Consider the following 22913-nt stretch of genomic DNA (forward strand, 5'->3'; position numbering starts at 1 on the left):
AGGGCTACAGCGATTAAAAAAACTTTACTTTATTCTGCTGATGGTTCTCACAGGGACCCCGAGGTCAGAGTTCTGTTATCACTCAGTGGTTTCCACAGACCTAGGTGGCTGCAGATGGAAAACACAGCAGGAATATTAAGATTTCTGGAGCTGTCTGGTCTGTAGACAGTGGTGGGAGTGTTTTATATCCTAAGTCATGAGGCAGGATAATATGTCTAAGATGCCCAAGGTTTATTACGAGATCCAAATGAGAAGAAACTGCTTGCCTAATTCATAGCCAGAGGGACTTGGGCCAGAGTAAGATGCAAGGTCACACAGGTGGTGAGTGGTAGAAAAAAAATGGGCATCTGAATTCAGGTCCCCTGAACCCCAATCCCATCATCTTTCCCTGTGGTCATTCTATCAGCAGTTATGTGGCAAGACCTCAAAAGCAAGGCCTTCTCTGACCCTGGCCCACAAAAGGCCTCCTACCTGCCATCTTGCCTGCTGATCGTGTATCCAAAAAGAGGGTTATTGACGAAACTGATGTTCACGCCAACCAGCGGGGTCCCATCTGATGTCATCACTTGACCGCGAATGACACATGCGTGCCTGTGGGTAGAGAAGAGTAAATAACATACATGATCTACTTTTCACACTCAGAACCCTGCTGGCAGGGAACCCCAAGAGGTCAGAAGGCAGAAGGCAGGTCACTCAGATGGTCTTGGTACTCTGGGGCTCATGGTGTTTACTCAATATGAATAATAACCTTCCTTTTTTTCATACTTCCTCAATTAAGGCATCAAATTGTCCTCTAAGGAATTATTATTGGGCCCTGGCCAGGTGGCTCAGTCGGTTGGAGTGTCGTCGCATACACCAAAAGGTTGTGGGTTTGATTCCTGGTCAGGGTGTGTACAGGAGGCAGCTGATCCATGTTTCTCTCTCTCACATCAATGTCCCCCTCCCCCTTCTAAAAATCAATAAAACATATCCTCGGGTGAGGATTTAAAAAAAAGAATTAGTATTGGGAGATGCTTTCAGATATCTCACTGAGAGGTTATTTTCTAAGGATACTATATTATGCTATAAGGAGATAAAACTATAGGGTGTTGTTATGCATGTGAATTTGGGTTCAAATCCAAGCTCTGCTACTTTGTAGCTCTCTAAACCTGCATAAGTATGTGACAGATTTTTGAATCTCTATTTTTTCATCCTGGTACAGAGGAAGCTCCATAAATGGCAATGGTTATTACTGTCACTAACAGTCTCACTGGAAGTGGACATACGGGGAGTGAAGAGAATAGAGGGTACTTCTCATCTGGCATTGCAAACAGGAGAAGGGCAGATGCTGCTAGCATCGTCCCCTTGGAGTGGGTTCTGAAACCTGTCACCTTCCAGTGCCCCCCGTCCCACTTTCCCTCTATATTCCAGGCAACTAACCATCTGCTTTTCTCACACTCGTCAGGCAAATTTGTTTAAAGTCTGTGTGTCTGTGTAACATTCTTCCCCCTGCCTCAGATGTCATTCCTGCACCCCTCCGCCCACGCTCTCACCCTTTACGACCCAGATTCAAAGGACGCCTCTTCCCCGAAGCCTTGGTGGCCCTGATTAGAACTAGTCACTGTCTTCTAAAACCTGCCACAAACATCTTGGTAACCTAGCTCACCGTACATGTCTCTCCTCCCCACTGGATTATGAGCTCTTCGAGGGCAAGGTCAAGGTCTACTGCTTCCTCTCTGCAGCCCCTGGAAATGCCTAGGTCACTGTTTTAAAAAAATGGGGGTTTGAGTAAATAAGTGGGCCAATTACAGATTATCTAGAATGATTTTTTCCCTACTGTTTCAGAAGGGGCCTTGTTAGCATTTTATAAGGGCCATAGAATAGGAAATAAATATAAACAAGATCTGTCTGTTCTAGATGAAGCAGAAGTGGGGGCCCCCTTTTCTCTTGGGGTGATTCTGAAGGCAACTCTGTGGAGTCTTAGTCCCTGTAGATGCCAAAGAAAAGCCAGTTGGAAAATGACTGAAATGGTGGAATTAGAGGAAACTGGGGTCCACAAAGGTTATGTTATTTGCCCCAAGCCACGCAGGGAGGCAGTGGCAGAACCGGACCTGGAACCCAGGCCTCACCACTCTGGGCCCGACCGGCCTAGTCAGTTCACTGGGTAGAAATTAAGGGGCCCACTGGGGTCAACACCCTAAGGGATCAGGGCACTAGAGAGACAGCCTTTGTTGACTGGACAAATCTGACATGAAGATGCAGGTAGTGTTTGTTGTCCGGACAACTTTCTCCATTCACCGCGGGTCAGAAGGCTTTTTGTCTGGCCTAGGGAAGAGCTCCTGATGAGGTTTGAAGGCATTCATAAAAAAAAAAAAAAAAAAAAAAAAAAAACTCGAACCCAGCCTCCGCTTTATTAGGTGCTTACATCTCTACCTTCTTAGAGTGATAAACTTTTCTCTGTTTGATGAGAAAAGCAATTAACACCAGGCTTGTAAGCAGCTGGTTCACCAGTGTCAACTTGTCCTTTCTGAAGGCAAGAACAGCAAGAACAACTACCCAGAATGCATCAAGCTCCTCACCCCCACCTACCCCACCCCACCTCACCTCACTACACACAATCTGGTTAATGCTAATTCGGTCAGCGGTTTCCTTCCGAGGCCCTTGGTCTAAATGCAATTACATGGCAAACAAGTTAAGCAGCCGGGCCTCGGCAAAGACTCTCAGTCCTGCTCTGAAGGTCTCTCGATATATTTACGTAAAATTATCTCTCCACTAATGGGAAAGATTTATTCCATCAATTGTATTCAGCTGGTCCTGAGAGATGCTTTCTTTAATGGAGGAAAATTGAATTTCGTACTGCTGGAACTTTGTCCTTCCCGAGGATTACTAACAGACCTCCTCTCCTGGCGCTGGCCACCGTCCAGCCTTCTCCTGACACACGTGTCTTCACATTCTGCCTGGACAATAACCGGTCCTCTGGGAATGGTTTCCCTTTGGGGGCTGCCCTGATCGCCATCCCTCACACACAGGCAGGGCAGCCTCCTCCGATTTATCTTTCTTTGGGCATTTCCTGATAATTGGGAAACATTGTATCAGCACCATTTTGCTATCACGTGGCCTCCACGTCAGCAAGCCAGAGCAGATGAAATTTCAGCCCAGGCTCCTGTGGATTCTGGACAAGATGAAGCTGACTCCCTGTGCTCCTGCAGGCCTTGGAGGCCTCTTGCCAAAACAGGCATTTGGCTCAGGAATTAAGTCCTGGAGAAAAACACTTCCATCCTCCTTCTGTTTGACTGTGATTTTCAGTTGTCAAGAAAACCCAGTTTAACATAAAGACTTCCCTGGAACAAAGGACATGGGAAGTCTGCTCTGTGGAGGCCTCTGAAATGTGTCTCCTGCCATGTGGTTTTGTCCAGGGAGATTTGAAAAGATGTGGGGGTTGGGCTTCCACATGCCTTCTTTCTTCGTCCATTTATTTAATGGATACCACCAGTGGTATACTGCTACACATTTAACCATTGACTTTCAAAAGAAAAAATAGCTTTCATTTGTAGCATTTGCCTGCTTCTGGTGTAAATATGATTCTTCTACCATGGCCGATTTCAGCTACCAGTGAGATGTCACCGAACCCAGAGCTGGGAAGAGATGCACGTAACACACCATTATCTGGTATTTCTATCAAAGAGACGCAATAGTCCTAATGAACTCCAGAGCAGAGATCGTAGCGAAATAACTAGGAAGGGGTGAGTTTTGATTATTTATTACGTTTGTTAGTACTATAATTTATTTAATTTTAATTTCGTATAATTTAATTTTTAATAATTGTTGTGCTTGAAAGCTAACTTGTGGAAATCCCATTTAACAGTTGGTCCTTGGGCGCTGGTGTGAGCAGTGTTCTGTGCAGCACGGGGACACCGAGCCCACGTGGAAGGGTCGGCGTGGCTAAGAAACAGTTGCTTCTGTGGCGGTGACGATCCACAGTGGAAGACCACCGTGGCGAGAGATCACTAACACGGTATAAATCATGGTCACCAACGTGGCTTCCCAGCTGCCTCATATGATCTTCTTACTACCTGTCCTATACTTGATGCGTTTTGCTTTCCTTTGGTCACTTTCTTGGCATAATGGAGTTTTGGGGTGTTATTTTGTACTCATCCTTAGAGTCCCCTCATCACCGTCATCACCTCAGCGAGGCTGTTACCAATTTTTCCTGGCACTACTAATCACCCGTCCTCTGGGCTCCTCTAAACCTTCCAAGAATCTCTCTCTGATTGTGACTGGCATGTAATTACACCATTCACACTTGCACAGCTATCTTACACACTTCCCTGTGAGCTGCAGGAAGGCGGGGACCGCATCTCCAGGGGCCAGAGTAAGCATGGGTTACTGCTCCCTGAGACTTTGTCAGGTAAAAAAAAATGATTAAGTTATTGAAACTCAGAAAAGAGTCATTCAAGGTCAGACAGCAGAGAGCTCAGCTGGCTGAGCTGACACTCAAAGGCACGACCTCTTACTTCCGGGTCCTTACTCTTACTACTGGGTTGTGTATCTGTAGTCACGAATACTCACTTTAATTTAATTAAAAAACTGGGCACCGACGAAAAGCTAGGCACTGTGTTAGGGGCTGGGGTTTTAGAAATGTATGAACTGCAGTCCCCATTTGTGTGCTGGAGCTCCCCAAAGCCAATTTGAAAAGCCTGAGCATAGCTGTCTCTGACACCAGTGAGCCAACACATGGGTTTGGCATATGTCAGGCAGCTGGGATACAAAACAAGCAATTAGGTTGGCTGAACTCTGCCAGGAAGGAGTGCTTGTGCCAGGCCAGGGGGGCAGCAAACATGTTGGCAACAGGCCCATCATACGCTCGGGGCCTGATCGAGGTGCCCTTGCTGAGGCCAATCAGGAGGAAGACCTGCCTGATTGCTTCCTGGGGACAGTGGCCAGGTTTGAGATCAAGACAGGAAACTGTTGGAGAGGCAAATCCAAGCAAGTAAGAAACTAATCTCGGTCAGGGGGTCAGTTCCTAGTTCTAATTCTGGCAACTAACTGACCTTGGAGAGTCCTTTGACCTCTCTGGCCCTCCATTCTTGCATCTGTCACTCAGGCTGAAGTTTTTCACAACTGGCTGTGAAACAGAATCCAACACATGTTTAAGAATGGGCAATGGTTTTAAGCCTGTGCTACCCCATCCAGATCAAGTGGTTCTGTTACATGCTTCAGAATGTTAACGGAGCTCATACAATGCTTGTACTTATCTCTGAAGTGTTCCCTCCTTCTGGACCCTTCCACCTGTCCTGTTCACCAGAAAACTGCCTGTTCACCTGCAGCACCCACCTGGAGCACTCACCAAATGGATCCCCAGCACTCCTGGCCCCCTGGGCTCCTCTGCAAAAATGCTGAGCACTGTCACATATCGGGCAACCCTTTCCCCCAGCAGACCCCGAGCTCCTTGAAGTCAGGGACCGCATCTCCCTCACTGCTGTAACCCTTGCTTTGAGAATGGCTGACGTTCTTTCTGAGTGGGCCAAAGAAAACCTCCACCAAAGCAAGGGCTTGCCTTGGAATTTGAATACAAGGTACACGTAAGCACTTGATAAATTAATAACTGAATGAATAAAGAACTGATGTATTTCTGTAACTGTGATGCCAGAGAACTTCGAGTTACTTGACCTTGATGGGTTATGGCTAGGGAACTGAGGGATAGATGGGCTGGGCCTTTCCAATTGTTCTGCCCAAACTGCATCGCAAAGCTGGGTTTCTTCCCTTGGAGGACTTGCCCTGCCTCAGCCTGCAGAATCCTACTTTGATTCTACAGCCTCCTCATCTGCACCTCTTTTTTACGCACCAAATTAAAAAAAAAGAATGCCCGAAATTAAGTTAGATTTGTTATTCAATGTATAGTATACAAGCAGTAAAGGAAGGCGAAGGGAGAAAAACTGCAGCTTAACTTCTTTGGTTACTGATGAAAACAGCTAATGAAACTCGTATGCAGCAGACTGGAATAATTGTTTCAGATCCAGGCGGCAAAAGGCAACTTTGGTTTTTCTCTGCTTTAAAGTATTTGCTACTCTGTGCCACTCCTGGCTGTGGAAATCGCTCCTTTGCATCACATATTTTAAACAGATTTATAAGTCTGACTTGTACCAACCCTTAAACTATTTCCTGCTAACTCATGCTGTTTGACTGGGGATCTTTCAAGCATCTACTACACTTTACCCAGCGTCTTGTAAGAACCTTACTTGGGCCCAAATAAGAAGCCCCACTTGGTGGCCTGTAAAACTACCCCCATTAAGGGGTTCCCAGCGAAAGCCTCGACCGGTTCCACAACGCAGCCTCCAAGACCTTCTTTCTGGCCCGGCCACACAGGCTGTTCTGCAGCTCTCTCTCTTCTCTAGCTTCCATTTCAGTGCTCTGCCTCAGTTTCCTTAACCAGCTTTTCTGGCCTGGTGCCTTCCACCGATACCCATATACCCATCCTTAGGAACCCACTAGTCATGACATATTAGAAGAGACCTTTCTGATCATCTCTTTCAAACTTCTCATTGTAGAGGTGGGAATATGAAGTCCACATAGGGAATGGACTTGCCCATCCTTGCAAGAGTTGCTGAGAAGCCAGCATTCGAGTTAAGGACTCATCATTTGTTATCAATGAGAACTTGGGAAAGTCACTTCACCTCTCAGACTACTTACCGTTTGACCCCGATACACATCTAAATAATTGAGAATCTCAATTTATTTTAGCTGTCTCAAAAGTCAGAGTAAACATTATCAGAGCAGTGTTCTTAAAATTCTTTTTGATTAGATACCCCTTGTGAGCAGTTCCTTGGGTGTATTTACATTAACCGAGACATTGCACACAGGTGCTACCACCAGGAGCTAATACTGGAAAGCATACTGTCCATTTGGTGCAACGGTTAATGCACAAAAATGTATATTCCCAATAGTTTCCTTTAAATTTTGAATCTTCTGCTTAACTCTTTTTAGATTCTTGAACCTTCTGAATCTCTTGGCTACCTTTTCGTTCAATCTGATGAGAATGACTCCTCTTGGTTTTGACTTCATGGAGCTGAGGGAGACTTTGTATTACAAGTGTCAGCTCTGCCGCCGTTGTGTTTGCCTGCACTGTGTTACCCGTGATCTGGAGTTACTTTTCAAAATTTTTTTCATGCCCCTGGACTGTGTTATACGTAGGTTTGGTTAAAACTAGATTTTACACAAACACCCCCTGCCGTCACATTGTAACACCCTGGAATAAAGCGGTAAAGGTCCACTGTGTACCTCGCGAAGGAGTGGATCCCCATCTCCTGCAGGACACCTCGTGGGCTGGTCCAGACTTATAACCAGCTAACAACAGGGGGACCAAGGGAGCAAACTAAAATCTTAGAAATCCATACGGGTAAAATGTTCATTTTCCCCTTATTTTTTAAGATAAAAAAGTAAAGACAGATAGACATTCTAGCGTTTTCTTCCTGTACTTCATGGACCACACTGGGCACTCACGTCGGGTGCACCTGAATTACAATGGTGTGTGTCTGTGATTTCTTTTTATGAAACAAACTCTAATGCGCTATATATGACATTACTCTAAAGCCAACTTCTAGTTGTGCTTCATTCTTTATAACTTATTTCAAAGCTCTTCCTACATTCATGTTGTATCTCTTTCAATCACCTTAGGTCCAAAATCAACAGAACTTGACCTAATCACTTACTTTAATGTTCCTGCAAATCTAAGATCCCCAACTCTTTAAACTTTATCACAGTTCTTTTGCCGCATCATCAGCAACTCTGTGCCATACAGGTCACTTTCTGTAGTACCCCAATGCCTCCAGATAAAGTCCGAACTTCTCACCTTGGCTCATAAGTCTCTTCAGGATCTGGCCCCTGCCGTCCTCTTTAGGCTCACGCCTGTCTCACACCCTGTGCTGCCGCCTCGTTACATCACTTGTCATGCCCTTGCCTTGGCATGAGTTTCCATGCTTCCCTGACTCCGTCTGTGCTGGCTCATCTGCCTTGAATGTCTTTCCTCCTCATTTCCCCTAGCCTCTCCTTTAAGTCCTGCCCTTCAGTCAAGCTCTTCTAATTTCCCCAGCACAAAGAAGTCGCTTTCTTCTTTAGCGAACGAGGCACGATGTACTTATTGCCCTAAAGAGTAATCATTAGTTCACACACTTCATTTTCTTTTCTAGATTAGGAGTTCTTGGAGGGGAACACCCGAGTCCTTTCCATCTCTGTAACTCCAGTGCTTAGTACAGGAGTAGGTCTATAGTATGCATTCAATACATGCTGAGTAGAGAAATATCACATAAATGAATGAAAAAAGACGATGACAGAAAAACATACAGTTATTTTACAACTCCCGAAGTAAACATTATATATGGATTGAGGGAAGAGAAACATAGACAAAGGGCTGGTAAATGGGAATAGAGTTCAGTTGTTAGAAATTTAATTGAGCAACTACCAGGTGCTACATACAGTACTGTGTAGTAGGGAAGATATTCTTTCATCTGTTTTCTTATTTATTTATGGAAACTACAAGAAGGAAGTGCCTGTAGTTTCTGTTTCATTTTCCATTGTATTTTAAACAGTCAAATAACTATAAATGAGGCAAAATTCCAATGTCTGGGGAATTCACATTTTGGAATGAATATAAATTCACTTTTTTCCTCTTGGAAAGTTTTGTGTACATGTGAAGAGAGGGAAGAAGAAATCCATAGACTTCTTCAGATTAATCGACGTTTAATTTTTAAGCTAGAAAGATCCTTGGGATGCCTGAATCCAAGCCCCTCATTTCCAGGTGAGTCACAGGTGATCTTTAGAGATGGATGGAGCTTCTCCCCTCTGCCAGAATACTGCCCAGAGGAAGCATCTCCCCACATCACAGACCCTCACTATGGAGTCCACTTGGAGTCCACACTTGATGCCTCCAGGATTGGACTGGAGGCCAGTTAGACTCACACAGAGGTGTTTACTTAAGTCCTCACCCAATAATCTCCAGTGAGGACAATATTAGTAATGTGATACATGCCTTTCCAATATTTTAACTTTTTCTTGCTTGAAATTTATCTGTGTTGCAAGGAAATGCAAAAAGTCCCTGATTTATAAACACTGCAATTACTGCCTAAGAGAGCCCTCAGTTAGGACTCCAGGTTCCCAGGACTCAGGCTTTGCTACCACCTTGAGGAGTCAAGGACTTACTCTGTGTTAAAGCTTCCTCTTCTACCAACAAGGGCGAGGACCTCAAAGGTCCATTGGCCTCTGCCTGCCATGATGTAGGGCACTTGCATCTATTAGAGAACTATGCTAATGCTTCAGGCTAAGATTCTCATTGTCCTCCCAGTTCTCATGGTGGCACCAGAACCTATACAAATGCTAACACTGACTCTTGCTATTAGTGATGACAGCTATTAACACTTATTAAATACTTATTGCCCTGACACATAATTGTTTTACATCTCAGTTAATCCTCAGAGATCCCCATGAGGTATGGATTATTACCCTCATATGACAGATGAAGAAAATGAGGCACAGAGTGATTGAGAGACTTGTCCGAGGTCACACAGCTAGCAAAGGGTGGGGCTAAGATTCAAGCACTAGGCTACCAGGGCTCTGAAGCACTAAGACCTACTGGGAAGTAGCTTTTGCTTTTGTTGTACGGTATTAGAGAGAAAGTCAGGGACTTTCAGCATTGTAGCAGCACCATGCTTTCTACATTTCCAAACTGAAGACGCTGAGATGGGAATATAAAGGACCTAGCAGAGAAGAACAGAAGCTCACCATATGGGATCCAGGGCCAACCGGCTTGACTTCAAATGCTGGTTCTGCCACACATGCGCCCTAAGTCCCTTGGCCAAGTTACTCAACTTCACTGTACCTCAGTTTCATATTTGTAAAAGAAGGGTGATGAAGTCCCTATGTCATCTGCATGGTGGGAGATGTAAAGGTCTTAGTACTTACAAAGCATTTGAAATAATGCCTAATACATAGACTACCCTTGGTAAGTGCTCTGTGTTATTACTGAATGTGTGCCATGTGCCAGCCACTGGGCTTTTGGGTATTTTATCTCATTTAATCTCCCAGGAACCTGCAGGGTGGGAATTAGTAAGCCCACATTACAGATGAGGACATAATGAGGAAATTGAGCCTTGTTCACTCAAGGTCACTTGCTCTAACTTGCCCAAGGCCTTGAATACAGGCTTTCTCCCTCTACACCCTGAGTGATTCCGGCGTCAGCATAGCATCCTCTGCTAATGCTTCCTGTGATGGACAGCTAGGAACAAACTCAAGCTACAAAGCAAACAGAGATTATAATTCGGTTTCACAATCAATAAAAGGATGATCAAGTGGCAGAGGAGAAGTTGTTAGCTGCTCATAAAGATGATGTGAGAAGTTGCTGCCTGCATCCTGGATTAAATTCACCTAGTTGCTTTATCATCATAAACGTTCATTTCAATGTGGGGAGGGATTTTTAAAAAAACAACATGAATAATATATGATGGCTGACATTTTGGAGAAAGTAGGATCTTTACCATCTTACATCTTCCATCAGAGTAATTTATCATTGTCTTTCTCTCCGCCCCCCCCCCCCCGCCCCGCCTCCCGCCCTTAAACTGATGGGGTAGCCTGTCAGCTCAGCTTGTACTGAAAACGCAGGAGTATAATTCAATAATAAATCCGCTCAGAGGCCAGCTGTCAGGAAGCTGGTGTTTATTTGAACTCCATTAGATGATCTCTACGGCTCAGCCTCTCTGAGGGCTAGCTGAGGGCTGTCTAAGGCCTGAGGTGGGGTGAGGGGGAGTGGCAAGCAAATGTTTTTCTGTAACTGCTCTGCCACCAACTTGTACGTGCCTTTAGATCTGCAGTGGGCTGATAAAAAAAACTGTATTGTACACACGATCTTTTCTCCCTCCTTTCCATTTTTTCCTCTTGTTAACTCTTGCTTTTAAAATTCCTGGAAACTTTTGTGTCTTTATAAAGGGTCTGAAGGAAATTCTGAAGACTTAGCATGACATCAAGGTGATATTACTTCTGTTTATAGCCAGTTTCAAGTCCTAAAGGAGATGAAATGCTCTAATCTGGTTAGTGAACAAGTGAGAGACATGTCTTTCTTAGTTCCTGCCCCAAACCCCCTTTCTGGCCTCATAGTCCCTTATGTTTTTCCTCCCTCGCATGCCCCGCCCCCCGTCACCCTCCACACACCAGATCATATACTCCAGATTTCCTAAGACCATCTTGATTTCAAATGTTAGAGCATGTCTACTGACTTCTGATCTGTAAAATAATATCATAATTATGTTCCAACCATATTAAAATTCTCTCTATTCTCTGATTATCCTGGGAAGTTATGCTGGTCCCTCAGTCTAGAATGCATTTTTAAATACTATTCACCTGAAACCCATGGCAAGCAATACAACCTATTCAGTAGTACGTACACACGCAAACACACAAACACACACACATGCACAAAACCAAAACAAGTTTCGTGAAACACATATTCTTTTTTCAGTGCTGCACTGATACTTTCTATTTCATTATACCCAATCCTGTTTAAGTTTACTTCTATTAAAAATGATTTCAAGCCCTACACGGGTGGCTCAGTTTGTTGGAGCATCATCCTGTGCACCAAAAGGCTGCAGGTTTGATTTCCAGTCAGGGCCCCTACCTAGGTTGTGGGTTTGATCCCCGGTCAAGGCATGTACAGAAGGCAACTGATCGATATTTCTCTCTCACATCTATGTCTCTCTCCCTCTCTCTCTAAAATCAGTAAACATATCTTCAAGCAGGGATTAAAAATAATAATAATTTCAACCTACTAAATTGATTTCATGATATACTCATGGGCTATTGTGACCTGAAGTTGGATAAATAATATTTTAATGGCCAATCCTCCTTACTGAAATCTGTCTCAGGCCAAAGGCCATTTCCTAACAAAGTCTTCATTCATTAGTTCATTTGTTTATTTGCTCATTCATTTTCAAAAACAAGCATTTACTGTTGCCTCCCCTGAGCCAGGCCCTGGGCCTGGTGCTGCAGAAACAAAGAGGCACCAACTGGAAGCAGCCCTGTGGTGTGGAGCTCGGGGACATGGATTTGCAATGGGAGTGATGGCCCTGCCTTGAAATCTCAGAACACTTCGTCTTCTCATCTCTTCAGACACTCAGCTGTGGCTGATTGGCTGACTCACTGATCTTACCATTCACTGTGGTTTGGTTGGTGTCAGCCCACGTGCTAGACACTAGGGGTTCAATAACTAACAAAGCTTGGGACACTCAAAGAGCCCGTAGTGTAATAGGGCACAGATGCTTATCTTCTTGCAGGCCTAGTGCAGAGTAGGTGCTGATCAGTATTTACCAAATAGAGCTTGTGTTTTGTGGGTACCTCTTCCCTCTCTGAGCCTGCCCAGTCTCTCCTCTCCATGGGATCTGACCCTCTCTACAGTATATGACCCTCTGCGTCCTTTGGGATGAATGCTCTGGTCACCCCTCCTTTTAAAAAATCCTCACCTGAAGATGTTTATTGATATTAGAGAGAGAGGAAGCACTGAGGGAGAGGGGGAGAGGGAGAGAGGGAGAGAGAGAGGGAGGGAGGGGGGGAGAGAGAGAGAGAGAGAGAAACACATCTATGTGAGAGAGAAACATCAATTGGTTGCATCCCATATGCACCCCGACTGGGGATCAAATCCACAACCAAGGTATGTGTCCTGGAGGGGAACAGAACCCACAGCTTTGGGGTACGAGACAATGCTCCAACTAAGTCACATGGCCAGGGCCATTCCTCCTTTTTAAAAGTCCCTCTGACTCCTTAGTCTTTTCTCTTTCAGTTCAGTGTGCTGTGTCAGCTGACTTGTAGTGATCTTTTCTCACCCAACTACTTGCTTGAGTGAGCTAAATACCTACTGGGCTTAGGGGAGCCCAGAAAGATGTGACAACATCACATTATTTCTCTCACAATACAGTGTCCTCAGACATATTCTGAACTGATATTCAATTAACTTGGGGGTGGCTCTTTTGTTAGAAACTCTTCCTGTAATCTGCTACCCTGTCCCTCATTGGAGGCCACACTGTTCACTAAAGTGATGTGTCTGTTCTATGTCCAGCCCTTTCAACCCAGTCAGTCCTTTCCAAGGGAAGAGATACAACCAAAGCTGTGTAGCAGGGAAATGGATGCCTCCTGTGTTCTTCGAGGAGGCAATGTCCTATGCTGCTCTCCCTTTTCCGGCTGTCTGATCCCAAGCTCTGTAGTCTGGGTCCTGTTAGCTGTCGTCCTTGTATGGACAGTCTACTTTGGGACCCTTCCCATCCCACTCAAGTGTTGATAGAGGGTGCTCTGCATTGTATTCTCCCTATGACTCTAGGGGAGGGACAGGTGTTGTACCAGGCAGACGGGGTACAGGGCATGCAGGTCAGGAAAGAAAGATGGTATTCAAACCACCTAAACTGGTGATGGTGGTTCCTGTGCTTACTATGTCTTCTCCTACTTTGGATCAGCCGAGGTTATTCACACCTCTATCACTTCACGTGGAGTTGAGGAGAGCCATGGCAGAATGTCAGAGACAGCTACTGCCTTCATTAATCTTGTACTAGACACTGCTCTGCGCCAGGCATAGTCCTGGGCTCTGGGGACACAGATGAGCCGGACAGGGTTCCTGAGGGAGGCCTTCCTTACTTTAGGTCCATCTGGCAGTATCTTTGCTTCAGCTCTGAGTCAAGCTCTATGCTTTCCTCCAAGGTTAGGTCTAGCTCAGCCCAGAGCCTAGTCTGCCTGGTTGGGGTCCTCATATCCTGCGGAGCTGCTGCCCATCTTTCCCTGAGGGCCACCCCTGCTCCTGTGCCTCTCGGACCAGCTGGGGTGCTGCACAGAGGCATAGGGAACCCACTCCCTGAGTGAGATGCACAGCCGGGAACCTGCAGAGTAAAGGAGCTGTATTTCTGGGGGCTGCCTTGCCTTGCTGGGCTCAGAAATGCTGCTGGGCTTCTGGGTGACAGCCTGTTTGTTGGAACCCATTAAATGGACTCCCATTCTCCCAAATCGTGGCATGGCATACCAGGTGAAGGAGGATATGGGGTTTTCTGTCAGGCACAGGCCTCGTTACTATTACAGACAAGCACCAAGTCAAGTCTGCCTGCCCATCAGCAATCCCACTCTCTGGACAAGTGCCATTGGATTCCTCCCTAACAAGGGTCCTGGCTGACAGTCGGCTGGCATAATGCTGTGTTTTCCTTTCCCTAAATAAGAAACGGACAATCTAATCCCCCTTTCTCTCTGGGTGGCTGCTGGACTTTCCAGGAGGCAGGTTACTCTAAAGTTTCACTTCCAATAAAGGAAGTGGAGTTGGAAGCTGTTTTCAACATCACCACCATCATCTTCATCACCACCATTATCATTTAATTAGTAAGCATTTTTGTGTGTGGCCAATATTAGATTGAGATTTTATGTATATATTTTTTGTTATTGTTTAATTCTCATGGCAACCCTGGAAAACAGACATCATTTCCTCACTCTTACAGATGAGGAAAATAGAGCTCAGAGAAGTTAAAGAATTTTCCCAAGGTCACAAGCTAGAAAGTGGATGCAACTGATTTTAAATCCAGCTCTGTCTAATGCCACAGCTTGTTTTCACCAGGTCAGGCTGCTGCCATAAAAGCCACCATGTACTGGTCACCTGTGTACCAAGCTCTGTGCCAGGGGCTTTATTTTAGTTAATACTTTCAATGGCTTTTATGAATAATTGCTAGTATTGACAACTTATAACTGAAGGTAGATGCACAAAGGTTAAGTCATTTTCCTGATGTCACACTGAGCTAGTGGGGGGTAAATCCAAGATTCAAACTCTGGGCACTTTCTGTTAGTCCACATTCCTTCACGTGAGAGGAAAGAAAGCAGCAACCCAAACTTGGTAGTCGATTTCACTTTATCCCAACTATGCAAATAAGTGCTGTATTACTGCTGAGTTCAAGGTCATGGAACACCAAGAAGGTAGTCCAAAGAGAAGGACATCTGCTGCCTCCTGTTTCTAGGTGTCCAGTCACTGGGGCTTGTTTTACATAAGAATTTACTTGGGGCTACTCGGTGGTGACAGACAGCTGTTTCGTCTGAATCTAGATCAGTGTGGAGCAGGGACATCGTGATTCAGGGAGATGTTAGGCAAAAGGAATTTTTACAGGAACGTGTGGAAGCTACCATTATCCATTCACTTGTAGAGCAAATACTATAGTGTTACAGGTTTGAAGAGTTGAATGGCCTCTTCTTTGAAAGCATCTGTAATTTAACTGAAGGTGACAGACACATAAACAATGATGTGGGAGCTGACTACTCCTCCTGCTTCTGCTACTAATCTGTAATGTGATTTTCAGTAGATGATTTAACCTCTCTGGGCTCTGAATCCGCAGGATAAAATTAAGTAAACTAGATAATGTATCCATCCATCCTCCTTCTTACCATCCCTCCCTCTCCCCTTCTTTCCTTCCATTTCTTCATTGTTCAAGGCAATATCTGTGTATATTTGTCTTGACCAGCGAGGTGCTAAAATGAACGATATGTTGCACTCCTTTCCTGGAGGACTTGGTTTAGAGGGTTGACGGACACTCATACATATTCAGTACATAAAGCCACTTGCCCAGAGCCACGCATCTAGTAGTGGTGGCAGAGCCAGGATCTGAAACACAGACTAGCCCGACTCCGAGGCCCATACACTCCCCTTCTGCTGAGGGGGTCCACTTCTGCCAGAACAGGATTCTCAAGTTCCCGACTTGACAGGCTCCTTAAGGCAAGTCAGATCTGCTGGCTTGGCGAGTGACCAGAGGACATACATGGGTCCATGGTCCTCACTGGCACTGATCAGGTTGGCATAGTAAGGGCACCCTTAATCAGAACAGCCACTGGAAACCAACCAGCAACAGCCCCAATCAGATCCCACAATGGGTCCAGTAAGCAAAGGCTGAGCAAGCAGTGTTCCTCTTGTTTGGAATGATATTTGTATCTCCATTTGATTAGAAGAACTCACACCACGGGAAGGCCCACAAGCATACATACAAAATCATACAACTGAATGAGACAGCAGGAAGCTTCCTACCCAGGGACAAAAGCAGCATTTCTGGCTAAGACAAAGGGATAGATTTTTCCTCACTCTCCTCCTGCTCCTGGCTCTGCCACTTGACTGGCCTGTGAGTTTGGGAAGGTCACTGCACCTCAGAGGTTCTCAATATTCTCAGGGTGGGTTGAAGGGTTTGGACTATAAAGGGCCTTCATCTCTAAAAAGGTTCAAGTTTGAACACATCTACACACTCAAATCAAGCCCCTATGGCTGGGCTCAGAATACTTTCCCAACTTCCGCTGTCTTGTCACCACTCCTGTGAGGAAGGGCCAGGCCAGGGAAATCAGGGGCCAGGGGGCCCGATGGGCTGTGGTGTGAATCAGGCTGCATCATGTCTCAGAAGCGAGGCCTTCTCCTTGGAGTCCCAGTTACACTCTGGGGTTGATAATACCACTTACCAGGTGGCTGCCCCGATTCCTTCTTAGGCTACTTCTCTTCTCCCCATACACATTCTCCTTGAGCAAACTTTTGTGCGCTCAGGGTGTCAGCTCTTGCCTGTTTGTAGATGTCTCCCGATTGAGATCTGCAGCCCTAACCTCCGCGTGAGCTCCAGAATTGTGTACAAAGTACAAACAGACACCTCCTCTGGGGTGTCCTACTGAGGTGGGTCCCTTCCTTGCCTTTATGGTGCTCAGGTGGAGGTCATCACCTCATTCCCAACCCTGCTGTACTTTCAGGTCACCAACCTGGTGAGAATCCACCATCTACCCAGGCACCTGAGTAAGAGTCTTGTAAATATAGCATCCCTCAGACCCAAGCCATGACTAAGCCCTGCCGATTTTCCCCTTCAAGCAGAACTTGAGGATGTCCTTCACCATCTCCACCTCCATCACCACCCACTGTCCCCTTAGGGCAGGAACTCTAGGCACGGAAGTCATGAGTGTAGAGGGTACACAATCTGTGACTGCTAATTAACGTGTGCTGACTTTTCGAGAAACCTTTGTACACATGAGGTGTTACTACATTGGAAGACATTCAAAAGAAAATATTACAAACCCCTTCTTCTTGGATACTTTTTCCTGTTCACAGACCCTGAACTGGGGAGCAAAGAACAGAGAGCAGTCGTTTGCTGGCTCCTGTGCCCTTTCATGTGCCTGGGTCTTTACACAATCAGTACCTCACCCTGGGTCGCCCTCTCCCTCCCTTGCCCAGCTATTTCTCATGTTTAAGACTCAGTTCTTAATTAATGACCTTCCCCTTACCCAGGAGCACCTCCTCTATGTTCCCAGAGTCCCCTGGGCATATTCCTGGCCTATCACAGTGAAACTTCTCTTTTTTATCCCCCAAGTAGTAGACTGGGATTGACCAACGATCTGGGGGTGTGTTCCATTCATCTCTCTGATTCTAGCACAGGACCTGGCAGAAAAGAGACCTCAGAAAAAAATTGTCCAGTAGATGACACAATTGAAAACTCATGAAAGAGCGCATGAACATACAGCTTGGGACATCAGCAGACGTACCCACCCTCAGCCTAACAAGTCTTCCAGGCCTCGGTTCTGAGGGTGAACAGTGCTAAAGCCTTTCAGCTCATCTGCGGACTGCAGAATCAGTGATAGCTGACTGCAAAGTAGGTATTGATCCAAGATTCTCCCTGGACCTTTGATTTCTCATTCTCCCCATCTATCACTGAGCAGGAACAACAAAACTTTGCTCATAAAAAATTCCAAATGCCTCGGATAGCTTATTTTCTAAATGTGGGTATCCAAGGCCTCTCCTTTGCCTCCCCTGACATTCCATCAAAAGCCTCCGATGCCCATCCTCCTGCCCCGCCATCTGCCACCCAAATGTTGCCCTGGAGATGGTTCAGTTCTCCCTCAGAGAGCCACGGCCGGAACTGGGGCCCAATGGACTCACCCTCCATCAAAGGGGTTCTCCCCGGGGATGATGTGTGTGCTGTCCCTGCCCACGAGGAACTTGATGCGGTCGTAGAAGGAGTGCAGGTTCTGCTGGGACACAGGGGCCTGTGTCTCCTGGATGATGTCCAGGGGGTCAGGGGAGCCCAGGCACAGTGGGTTAACATGACAGAGGGGCTGGAGGCAGCAGTCGGGGTCCATGCAGTCCACCAAGCCATCTGCAGGGGTGACAGAGCATGAGGTTCACATCACGATGTTCAATCAGCCGCGTTTGTCTACAATACCTTCATTCCCTTCTGTATTTCCCACTCATTAAATTATCTTATTAAGTGCCAGATCTTTGCTGGGCACCAAGGAGATCCAAGTGCTTCAGATCTGCTCCCAAACCACTAGCCTCATAGGAGTTGGACAAGTAGGTGTATGATGGACATGTGCTATTTTTTCAAAGAAATAGCAGGGATTATATATATGAAGGCCCAGAGGTTAAGAGGACACACTGAACATTGAAGCTGCTAAATTCAAAGGTTGGGCTCAGAAAGGGAGGTGGTTGGGGGAAGAAGGTAAGACTGTTGGGCCTGAGGGGTGTGGGGCCAAGTTAGAGAGTTTGCATTTTACTCCAGGGACAATGGGAGCTACTGAAAGGTCTGAAGCAAGGGGCAGAAGCTGGGGGCTCCATGGGGGGGCGGGATATGTGACTGTTGAGGTGATGCAGGGAAAAATAATGGTTGCTGAGAAGAGAGTACTAAAAGTGAGGACTGAGAGAAGTGGAAGGTTTTGTGAGACATTTAAGCAGCAAACATGTGAAGACCTGGCTTTTGACTGGCTTTTGGGGGTGAGGAAGGGGCAGTGCTGTGAAGGCTCTGCAACCCTCAGCACCTCTCCCAGCTGCGAGGTCAGTACTGCAGCCGGACTCTACCTGCCGTGAGAGCAGTTTCCGAGTTTACTCTATGGTTTCTAGTGTCTGGCCGAGGTGCCATTAGCAGGGAATTCTCTTTACCACATGGATGGACTTCCTCAGGACTGAAAATCATATTACAACTTCCAGCTTCCCAAAGTTTAAAGAAAGAAATTCCCCTAGACCGCAGGTTTTTGCTTGCATTATCCTGAAGTATTTTTACAGGCATGCCATAGACTAACTTAAAATGGATAACAAACCTAGGGATCAGAGGCCACTGCCCAAGGCGAGGGGCAGAAAAGCCCAGGGTTATAGTCTGTGTGCTCTGTAGGCACAGAACAGTCTAAGGGGGTGGAACCAGATTCTGCCTCTCCTGGTTATTAGCTTGTGGCTTTGGGCAAAGGTCCGCACCACCCTGGGGGCGCAGATCCTGTTCTGGTATCTCTGTTGTATCCCTAGGACTTGGTATAGGTGTTTAAAACAAGACAGTTAAGTAAGTGAAGAAATGAATAGAAATGGAATGAATTAACAAATGAAGAAATACATGAAGATATGATAGTCCATAGAAGCCAGAAGACCATTATCTTTATTCCATTTAGCAGTGTGGTATGGTGGGAGGATCAATGAGGCTCAGAGACTCAAGTTCAAGTTCCAGATTGAGTTGCTCTCCTCACGCTGAGCTCAGGCTCATCACTAGCATGCCTCCCTCATTTCTATCTCTGTGGGTCCACCAGAGTGCTACTGCATAGGCAGTGGCAAGCCTGGGTGCCCCGCCCAAGCGGGCAGCACCCCTAAGCTTCCTTACTCACCTTGGAGGGGTCATGGCCCCAGGCAACTTCCTTGATCTCCGTGAAACCCCGTTTTTTTCTTAATAAATTAGGAACAAAATCCCCTATATTTCTTGTTCACTTCTTCACGGTATCCAAGACCTGGCATCCTCCTTGAGGGCAGCACAATGATAAAGGGTATGGATTCTAGAGCCAGACTATCTGGGCTCAAATTCTGGCTCTGAAACTTATACTGTGTGACCTTGGGCAAGTTACTTAAAGTCCCTGGCTTCAGTTTATCACCTCTCTCACATGGGGATAAGTGTCACATAAGTATTTGTTACATAAATAAATATGTCCCCACATCTAGCAGAGTATCTGGCATTCAGTTATTGCTGAATAAGGGGTAGTTCCCCTTCTCGACCCTGAACCTAGAACAGTTCACTTTAGTGAAGGGCCATTTGCCTTTTGTCTGCTCCCCTGCCAGATTCAGGCTGATATGTGGACAGGTCTCATCACCCCAGCACAGTCCCAGGTCCTAACTTGTGGCTCCTGTCCCAGTTCCCAAATACACCAACTAACTGCCTAGCAAAGCACCTGCCTTCTCCTGCAGTCGGCAGGCTCCATCATAAGGCGCTGTCAGACGTTGCTTAAACACATAATTACAGCCCGAGCTGAGGGTTATTTGCATTCTGCTATTGATGTTAGCATGACAGATTCAGCTGCCGCATCCATAAGTCAGCAGAAATGGTCCATTATTCAATCCCAGTGAGCAGGGACGTTGACCATTAAATCAGCTAGCACAATTGAAGGGCCGTGAAAAGTCATGGCTAATTTGAAATTTTATTAGCTCTTGCCTGCTCTTGTTTACCACCAAAGCTGTCCCTGGAAGCCAGTCTTTTACCTCTTTATAAATACCCTGCTTTGTGGCACCTTGGAAGAAGGTTATCCTGGAATTACTGTTACTAATACTTTTAATATAGGGATGATGATGATGATGATGATCAGAGCTACCACTTACTGAGTGACAGGCATTATGCCAAATGCTTTACAAGGAATGTTCTTAAGGAAAGTGTCACGGAGTCTTTCCAACTCTCTCACTGTCGGCCCCACCACCCCCATTTTAGAGAAAGAACCAGAGGCTCATAACGGTCAAGTGACTTGGTTACGGTCTCATAGTCAGTCAGTGAAGAAGCTGACTCAGAAATTTGAACTCAGTACTTTGTGATACATGAAAGGTTTTTGAGTCATGAAGAAATTTTTAGGAACTATTTCTTCAGTGGAAAACATGAATTTCTGAGTCTTGCTGAAATGCTGCGCTCCTGGGCACTTTCAGCACCCACGGCAGCCTCCATAGCGGCGCTCATCTCCGCCCTGTTGTAATTTTGACTCTGTCTCCCTCCGACACCACAAGCTCCTGGAGATCAGGGCTCTCTGACCCATCTCAGGATCCCAGTGTCCACCACTCTGGCTTTCACCTTCACCCTTGCTTCTGGAATATGGGCTCCCCCGCATTCCTTTTCTTTTCCTTTTTAAAAACATTCAGCAGTAAGTTTTAAAAACAAATGTTTCTTGTGGCCAGAGGGCCCTTGTGATGATCTAGTTGGCCATCTTGCCGGACATGAAAGTTTTAGCAAGGGCTTTGAGCTTTGGTTTGCCCATCTGTAAAATGTACAGGCAGACCAACCTCACAGAGATGCCGGGAGGATTGGGTTAGGTCATGGATGTGAAGCACTTAGCGTGATGACCAGTGCCTAAGTGCTTGAAAAATAAGTTACTCTTAGCTCCTGGCCAGGTGCTTCTGTTGAACAGGTATCGTGATAACACACCTGCCATATGGCCCTGTGGAGGCCCCCTCCCCATGCATACATTTCCTGGCAGCCCTGCCTCATGTAGCCTGGGAGAATTAGATAAACATGGCCATAGCAATATACCTGTAAGTTAGGATGGTAGAGAACTCAGGGGACTTGAAAATTAAGGTCCTCTGAAATGGAGACATCCCACAAACAGTGCTCTTATGAGAGATCCTGGGGCTGGGGAATTGCTCACGCGGTATGCATTGCAGGTAAGTGATTAATGCCAGACCAAGAATTTTGTCTGCCTACACCTTCCTACGTTGATGCTCCCTATTCATTCATTCAGCAAATATTTGCTGCGTAGTAAATGTGGGCTAAACCTCTGCTAATAGAGACAATCATATTTTAATGATATGTACATGTTTTAAAAATGAGTAGAGCCCATAAAATTCTTATCAAAGGCTCAATTTACAAGACCAGCTTTCAGGCAAGCCCGTCTTTATTTTTTATTTGTTATTATTATTTTTAGTCCCCACCTGAGGATACATTAATTGATTTTAGGGTGAGGGAGAGAGAGAGATGGAGAAACATTGACGTGAGAGAGAAACATCCATTGGTTGTCTCCTGTATGCACCCTGGCCAGGGACTGAACGCACAGCCTAGGCATATGCCTTGACCGGGAATTGAACCCACAACCTTTTGGTGTATGGGACAATGTTCTAACAAGCTGAGCTACCCAGCCAGGGCAAGCCCCTCTTTATATTTTCCCATGCAGCACGTGGTAGCCTGCAACAGGGTGTACAACTGCTCTACAGCAAGAGAATTGTCCACAGTTTCACTTTCTTAGGCATAGATGACAATTTTAGAAGAGTCATATTGAGAGGAAAAAGTATGCTTTGGGGACAGAAAAGTAAATTTGGGGTAGACTAGAAATACATCAATATATAGTTTTTTAGATTCTCTGGTTTTGGCCAGTCTGGAAACATTTACATTCCCAAAGCACTTCATATTTTACTTAATTGTATATTACACACAAGTTGTTTGACTTATAAAATGCCCATGTTTCCTATATTTGCTATTCCCATGGTGAGACCCTCATTATCACAGCAGAAAAACTTAACACAAAAGGCACAAAACACCAACAGGAAAAGGGAATTTTCAAGATTTCTTTTCTTTAAAATTAAAAAAATATTCTCACCCAAGGATATGTTTCATTGATTTAAGAGAGAGAGGAAGAGAGAAACATTGACTGGTTGTCTCCCATAAGCACCCCGTCTGTGGATTGAATCCTTTGTGGTGTATGGGATGATGCTACAACCAACCGAGCCACCTAGCCAGGGCTCCTTCAAGTTTTCAATAAAACCCTCCTAAACTCTAATGCCCAGCTTCTGGTGGAGGTGAAGAAGGGCAGAAGAAAAAGTCAGAGGCCATTCAGGCTCCTTGAGTCTGGGAGAGGTGAAGCAATGCCACGTTCAGCAGTGAGCTCTGGTAGGAGTGGAGGGCAAAGAAAAGAGGGAAGGAAATGGAAAGAAA

At 45.7% G+C, this 22913-nt stretch overlaps 1 protein-coding gene across 8 annotated transcripts in view; it reads right to left on the bottom strand.

Moving 5' to 3' along the window:
- Window positions 1–22913, bottom strand: part of TENM4 (teneurin transmembrane protein 4) — a 737502-nt gene that overhangs the window by 74705 nt on the left and 639884 nt on the right. For all 8 annotated transcript variants that reach the window (XM_053924565.2, XM_053924563.2, XM_053924561.2 and 5 more), the window contains 2 exons: window positions 17924–18140; window positions 472–591 (listed from right to left, as the gene is read on the bottom strand). In XM_053924565.2, the coding sequence (XP_053780540.1) occupies window positions 472–591; window positions 17924–18140 (337 nt within the window). The remainder of the gene's footprint in view (window positions 1–471; window positions 592–17923; window positions 18141–22913) is intronic.

Source organism: Desmodus rotundus, chromosome 5, assembly GCF_022682495.2.
Source record: "Desmodus rotundus isolate HL8 chromosome 5, HLdesRot8A.1, whole genome shotgun sequence".
NCBI lineage: Eukaryota > Metazoa > Chordata > Mammalia > Chiroptera > Phyllostomidae > Desmodus > Desmodus rotundus.